At 42.8% G+C, this 7667-nt stretch overlaps 1 protein-coding gene across 1 annotated transcript in view; it reads right to left on the bottom strand.

The window, feature by feature from the left end:
* Positions 1 to 7667, bottom strand: part of LOC113207593 (organic cation transporter protein) — a gene marked incomplete at its 5' end in the record, with an annotated part of 25445 nt that overhangs the window by 8776 nt on the left and 9002 nt on the right. The window contains 1 exon segment of the mRNA XM_052264319.1: positions 3512 to 3792. Within this exon segment, the coding sequence (XP_052120279.1) occupies positions 3512 to 3792 (281 nt within the window).

The following is a 7667-nucleotide window of genomic DNA, read 5'->3' on the forward strand; positions in this document are numbered from 1 at the left end:
AGGATGGTTTGCCAATCTCTCTGTTTTTAGAGAGAATCTGAGCCCCAACACTTATTGGCTGCCCCATTTTAATGGTTTATAGCATCTCCTAGAATCTCTGTCAATTCAAATGTGTACATGGTCCACATTAAAGAAAGTGTGCATGCCCGTGTACACATATTTTAAAGTGTACATACAACCGTTAGTATACATGCCATGTACACATCTTTAAAAGTGCACATGCCTATGTACACATTTATAAATGTGTACATGGGCATGTACACATTTATAAATAGGTACACAGGCATGTACAAATTCATTAAAGCATACATGCCATGTACACTTTATTTAATGTGTACTATGTACACATTTGAGTTGACAGAGAGTTAGGAAATGATTCGATTCGCATTCGAAATAGTACGATTCGATTCGGGGTAAAATTTGAAGATTCGATTCGATTTGGGGTAAAATTCGAAGATTCGATTCGAGGAAAAAACATCCAGATTCGATTCGATTCGACTCTGAAAAAGAGTGATTCGCACACCACCATCGGCAGTGGAGAAAAAGTAAAAATTGCTAAGCCTAAGTAACGCACAGCAATTTTTAATTTCTCTCTACTGCCGGTATTGTCTCACTCAAAATAGAAAGAGCAGGGTGGCGCTCGATGCTACAGAGAGCGTCAAAAGAAGATCGGACAACTTTGGAGCGTCACTGGGAGATGACAATTTCAAAATAAATCTGAAGAACGGCATTTCTTAAAGGCGGAGAAAAACCAATTATTGTTAATTGCGAAACCCCAGCCGAAAATTCCGGTTACGGTTACGGCCAGAATTTACGATTACGGCCGGAATTTTGTACGGTTACGGTCAAAATTTACGATTACGGCCGTAATTTGCTCCGGTTACGGTTAAAATTTACGATTACGATCGTAACCGTAGTCCGCCGATTACGGTTTACACTTACGGTTACGAGTAAGCTTACGAATACGACCGTAACCGTAGCCCGCTTACGGTCAGCAGTTTACGGTTACGAGTAATGTAAACGATTACGATCGTAACCGGAAAATATCAAACTTTAAAACGTCGTAGCGCTTAAACTAAGCTTTGCAGTGAGAAACGGTTAAGGGTAACGCAAGGGAAACACAAGTCACACCTATGTGTGGAGTTTGGAAAGAGTCGATTTTTCAACGCCTGGCTATCTTGAGAACTGTAAGAGATTCGGCAACGAAAACACCACCATTGTGCTCGGCGTCAAAAGTTTACATGGGCGACATGTGCTCTGGTCTAATGGGGGCTTTGAGTCACTGCCGATACATCGTCACCACCGTAACCGGAACGTCCTTACCGTAACCGGGCTGACTAACCGTAATCGTATCCGAAACAGTGAACGTAATCGTAACCGGAACTTTAATCGTAACCGTAACCGGAAATGGGTCCAATTTACGAGTGTAACCGTAACCGTATCCGTAACCGTAGCCGTAACCGTAACCGGAATTTTCGGCTGGGACGAACCCACGGTTAGAGAAATTTAGTCGCCCAAGGTGTTATAGGAACTTTAAAGGCATGCAAAGCATTTCTTAAATTCTTGATGCGATCCTTGGGTTCGATTAAAAAAGAGAGGAGGGGGCGGCGGCGAGCATGGCGCTCCTTATGCCTACTTGCAAAGGCAGATTGCAATGAGAATTGCCTACCTATCGCGGGCATCCTATTGATGGTGGATAGGGAATGAGAATTGCCTACCTATCGCGGGCATCCTATTAATGGTGGAAAGGGGAGAGGGCCGTTAAAGCAGTATATGTGCGCATGCATGTGCAGGGAGACCACCTAAAAGAGAGCAAAGGATGTTAAGCGCGAAACGGAGTAAGAGACCGACAAAGAAAAAAGAGTAGCGCGCAACGCAAGTCACCCTGGTTTTTATTCATTTGCTCAACCAATCAAACAGATGTTAAAGAGAAGGGGGAAGGGGGCAGGGAGTTGTCAAGTTGGTAGGAATGAAAACAAGTTGGAAATGCATAGGAGCACAGAAAAGAAACAAGAATAGTTGTACGAGTACTTTAAATGAAAATACTTCGGAGTAGAAGAAAGCTGATAAATGTGCAATTTTCAGAATATGAGTGGTTTCACTGTAATACGTCTACAAAGCATTGCTTCGTAATACAAAGAATTATCTTTGAGAGCTTCAAAGAAAACAGAAGCACAGTATAACACAGAAAGCCGGCCTCGTCGCCTACAGAGCACTGCTTTGTAATACGAAATATCAACAATATGTAAGCTTACAAAGAAGATGCTTTGTAAGCCTTTAACAGGGCATTCGATTGGTAAGCTGTACGGAAGGCAAGGACAAGAGTTTTGCTAAGCTATTTTCAAAAGTGGTATTGTTAAGTTCTACGATAAAAACAATGTAAAAGTGCAGTGGAGCACAAGAAAATCAATCTACATGTGAGAAATTCTCGGAAGGGCTATAGGGATACCTGTTGTAAAATTGCAACTTAAAATTGTAAAATTACAAGCACCATGGATCGACTTGAAATCCATTGACGAGCAAGTATGGGCTGTCTTAATTTAAAAAATATTCTGTTGATCGTAAAGACAAAATATGTTGTAAATTTACGAAGGAATTTGTCGCAATGTGCAACTGCTTAAACAGAAAACACCGAGAGATTCCACGAATCTGAAAATTGGCTGCAGTCAAGAAGCAGAGCAGTGCAGAGAAGAGGCAGAAAGTGTCTTGAAGAGCTCTACTTTTTAATCGTAGATTATAATTACTAATATTTCACAATACCCGCATTACGCAGGTAAACAGGGTCGCTGTTATGCATCTCGAAACATTGATGTGGTTGTGACTACTTCCAGAGTAAGCAAAGCAATAGACAGGCGCCGACAACAGGCCGCTGCTGCAGGCCGCAACCGATGTTCACAATGCAACACCTGCCAATGCTGACAGAGGGGGAGAGGGGGTGACAAGGTAGGGTACGCGACTTCCCCCTCCCTTATCCACGAGTTAGTAGTTTTCGAACGCAGCCTCATTCGTACATGGACGGGGATTGTGCGATAAGGAAAAGGCCGAGTTGTTTGATTGTGAGAGGAGTGCAGGACTAGAGAAGCTCCGAGCACCTCTCTCTCTCTTACTCAAGCGATCTTTACGCAGCCAAGATAGTGGCCTGTAAACTTTCACACGGTGCAACTGCAAGGACGTTACCACTGAAGGTCAAATGAGTCGACAAGAGACTCTGCCCCACATTGATAGGTTAGAATTAACAGATTTAAGCATCTTTGATACATTTTTAAAAAAGTAGATAGATTAAGAACTGAGAGTGAAATGTTTTCTTAGGGGGGACAAGAAAAAATTAAACATTCAAGAGTAAAGTGAAAATTTTAAACTTTAAAATTATGCAATTTTACATGCAGTTTTTCTACCACTTTAGTACGTCAAAGTGTTAATCACAGAAAATTGTTCCTACTGGGATACATATAAAAGTTATGGATGTTGACAAACTCTTCTGTACCAAACATTTATAACTGCAGAAACTTACCGAATCGATGGAGAAAGGGTGACTAAGGTTCATCCAGATGGCAGGAGTCAAGTCCCTGAGTCCAGGTGGCCGTTGGCACCAAAAATTTTCGGGTGACACGGCTTGGAAAGTAGGCACGAAGATATGCCACGTGCAAGGGATGTTGACCAACGACAGAAGAAATGTAAGCTTGAGCTGCCATCGCCCGAAGGACCCAACTGCCTGGCATATTTGGTCGTCGCTGTCATCCACAAGAGCTGGCGGAGTCTTCTCGTCGTCGACTACCGACGCCGATATAGGAACTGCAACATGACGCACGCATTTCATAAAATCAGAGAAGTCACACACGAGGAACAAGGGAACGATGATATAAGCAGCGCATGGACCCTTTTCATCCGGTTCTTCTAGTTTTGCAGAACCTATAAATTCGTTTCAATAATTTCCACATCGTATAAGTCAGGTGCCTTCATTATTCTGGCACGCCGTGCAGCATGATGTAACGGGAGTTAGCTGTTGCCCAATGAATAGAGAGGAGAGAGTGGATACCGTCTGAGAAAAACAATAGTCTTCGTTACAACAGAATTACCGGGGCAGACGGTATTCCCTATTCTTTTTCTTAAAATACCTCATATCTTTCATAATTAAGTACAAGTTGTCAATAGTAATGCGAGGAACTCTACGTGTGCCCGACTTTACACGACAACTGTTTGCTTTTCTTCTATGAAAATTAATTTGACTGGTCGCTAACAGTGCTATGCGACTCTGCCACAGACGCTAGCAGAACGTAGCACAAGGGCACATAGTTGTAAGAGAACGTAGGCCCGTTAAAAATCTTAACTGAAAACATCCCTATAATATCTCATACAGGGTGGGTGTTCTTAGCCGTACTTTTTCTGGTTATATACTGTCCCGGACGAGCTACCGGATGCAGGCGTTCCGACGGGTTGCATACTCCGGCTTACTTGTTGTCGTAAGGTGCCGTGGTGAGAGAGAGTCGATAGGCAAGCCAGCTCGCATGCCTGCATCGAGGCATGCGTATTAACTCATACCCTGTGCTAACAGCGTACTGAGGGCGTATTAATGCGTACTTACTAATGGTAGAAATCAAGAAGAGTAAAAGCGCTGTCATGGAATTATTTCGTAAAAATGATGACACATTACGCTCAAAATACATTGTACTGACTTACTAATTCGTACACTTACTAACACTTAGTGTACACTTAGTAATTTCCCCCCTGACCTACATGCGCTACAGTATAAACAGAAAAAAGTACGGCGCATAACGATAATCATAGACTCTGGGCCGAAAACGTTTCTTGAAGTTCGCCGCACCATGCAAACAGATGAGCCATGGTTGCAAGGAATGTACAATGTGCAAGGAATGTGCAACGAGACCAATATTTTCACCGGAGTTGCTCCAGTGTTGCAGAATGAGGTGCAAATAAAGATTTAACACAGTAACGAAAGAGGTACCGAGAGGCACACAACAGAAAGAAGGCATGCATGGTGGATCTTTAGGACACGCTTATCGTCATCATAGTCCTTTACATCCATTGAGGCCGCGTCGTGCCTTCTCTCATGCCATGCGGCCTTTGTCGGAAAACGCCAGGGCAAAACTCTTTTCTTCCGAGGCACTCCATATAATTTCCCTAAATTTTCCTAAACACAACTACGGCGATACGCAGTTAAAACTAAGCATTTCATTTGATATTGTAGGGATAAAAGTTCTTATCAGCAGTACACTGTTCTCCAAACAGAACCACTCGCTGTAGTAACAAAGCTAGGCAAGTCAATACTCAAAGAGTATTTATGAACGGTTAATATTGGTATGAATTGTTTTGTTATTGAATTCCACACAAGAAAAATGCATGTACAGCATGCAAGGTAAAAAGCTTCCCAGCACCACTAGTAGCATTCGTGTCAACGTGTCCAGCAAGCCAGCCGGCCAATCTATCACACTTCTTTTTATCCGTAACCACGAACCTTCTTCTCACGGTATAATTTTTCTGTAGAGCTGCTCATTTTGTTTCAGCAATTTGCTACCGTGGTAAAAGCTCGGAGGAGTGACAGAAAGAACATGATAAGACTGTATGACGCACCAAAAAACCTGATTTGTGCACAGATGCCCCTACCTACATGTCCTATTATTATTTACGTGCGAGAACGGGCTGTCGTAAATTTATAATATATTTTGTAAATCGGAAATGAGTGCGGAACACTACGTCGCACACGTTTAAGTAAACAAATGGATCTGTGAATACTGAAAGTGTTTAACAGTAAAGTGAAACACATTTGTGTGTAACTTCAGGGTTGGTCATAAGCTTTGGACACTACTTTGAAAGTGTCCAGTCAAATTTCCAGCCGAACACCGAAAAGTGTTCACCATGAAGTTAAACACTACCATGTGCATGCCAGTTGCACACCTCTGTTTTCAGTGTGTAATAGGCGTCGTAGTCATACCTTACAGTACGGAAGATGACGCACGGCTAGCGCTTTTAAACAAATTTGTACTCTATACTGTTCTCTCTCTATTTGCCCTGCGCACTGGGGTCTCTGTCTTTACCCACAATTTTGCGTGAGAAAAAGGGAGACACAAGCACATTCTGCTCGCTACCGCCATGCCACGTGATCCGCCCGTCTCATGTCGTTGTGCTCCCCATACTAATGCCCCCCGCCACCCGCCACTCTCTTTTGGCGCGCCGTACGCATCGCCGCCGTGTCGGCACGCCACGCCATACTGTAGGTTAGCCTTCAGGAGCCAGCATTGTCTCGTCGCCCAAAAGAATGATCTATTTGACGGAGTGTGATGCCCCTCTCGGCATGCAAGGACGGGCGGCCAACAAACTGGACAAGCGCGACTTGGGCAAACTGTTTTGAATTATTGAATTCCTTTTTCTAAAAGCCATTCAAAAGGTGGACAATAAAATACTAACCAGGGACCTTACATGTAATAGACATGGACATGCGAGGGGTTATGGGGGTATTTTACAAAATGTCCACGATTTTCTACAAGAGGAAAGAGGGCGTCTGATACTGTCCACGTGGCACGTACACACACTGCAATAAATAATGACGGTAAAATTACCGGTAATTCTTTTCCAGAAATAACCGCAGACAAAATATGGGAACCGGTGTTGAAGAATGACAACTTTTTCGTATTGCACTGCATGAGATTCTCATACTTGTAGTCGCCCACCACCTAACCTGATGAATGACAATCGCTAAAGTGAACGTGTTCGCTACCGGGACTCAAGTTTTATCTCGCTTACTTCTTGCGCGGACCTCACAGCGTTTGTACTGCACCCAGAAAACCATATCTTTCTAAAGAAATTTTGACGTTGCCGAAACGAATGAAATTTTAGTTGTTACGAATAAAAAATGTCGTTTGCTGAACATAAATGTGACACTTTTTTGATTTGACAAAAAAATGGTTGGATTGAACACAAATTTTCGCCATCTAAACGAAAAGGGTTTCTTTGATTTCTGCCATAAAATTTTCGTTAAGGTAAATAAAAAATTTTATACGCCAAAGAATTGCTTCTCTGGGTGTGTACTTGATTTTGGACACAACAATATCTGATAGTATCGGAACGACACCATAAGTCATCCTTTCTAAAATACCCGAAATGCCTTCCTAGATCTCAACAAACGGCATTGCCTAGCTAAAGAAAAAACCTTTGACGTTATAAATCTGATACGGACCACGATGTACGAGGCAACCGTCTGGAAAACGGTTTACCGTGAGGCTGTGCGCACACTCTCAACGTCCAAGGACAATTTTTGTAACTAGCACCGGACTTCTGTGTGCATAACTAGCTCAGATACAATATTGTAACTACCAACACACATTTAGTGACTAGCAAGTCACAATATTGTATCTGAATTCAGTTATGCACGCAGAAGTCCGGTGATAGTTACAAAAATTGTCCTTGACATTTAGAGTGCACACTGCACCCTGCACAGGTGCTGTACGATTTCATGGCACCTTAAGTAACTTTACTCTCCGCTGTACACTAGGCTCCATTTAAGAGTGTACACAGATTTATCTACCAGTGAACTAGTGACCAGCAAACACTGTCGAGTGCTTGACACCATAGGATCATAGGATATTGCAAGCAAACAGCTAGGCGTATGCGGGCAAACGTATGCGAGTGTGCAACTGCACTTCAGATTTTAC

This window comes from Frankliniella occidentalis, unplaced genomic scaffold (assembly GCF_000697945.3).
Source record: "Frankliniella occidentalis isolate FOCC.00 unplaced genomic scaffold, Focc_3.1 Scaffold18, whole genome shotgun sequence".
NCBI classification, from domain to species: domain Eukaryota; kingdom Metazoa; phylum Arthropoda; class Insecta; order Thysanoptera; family Thripidae; genus Frankliniella; species Frankliniella occidentalis.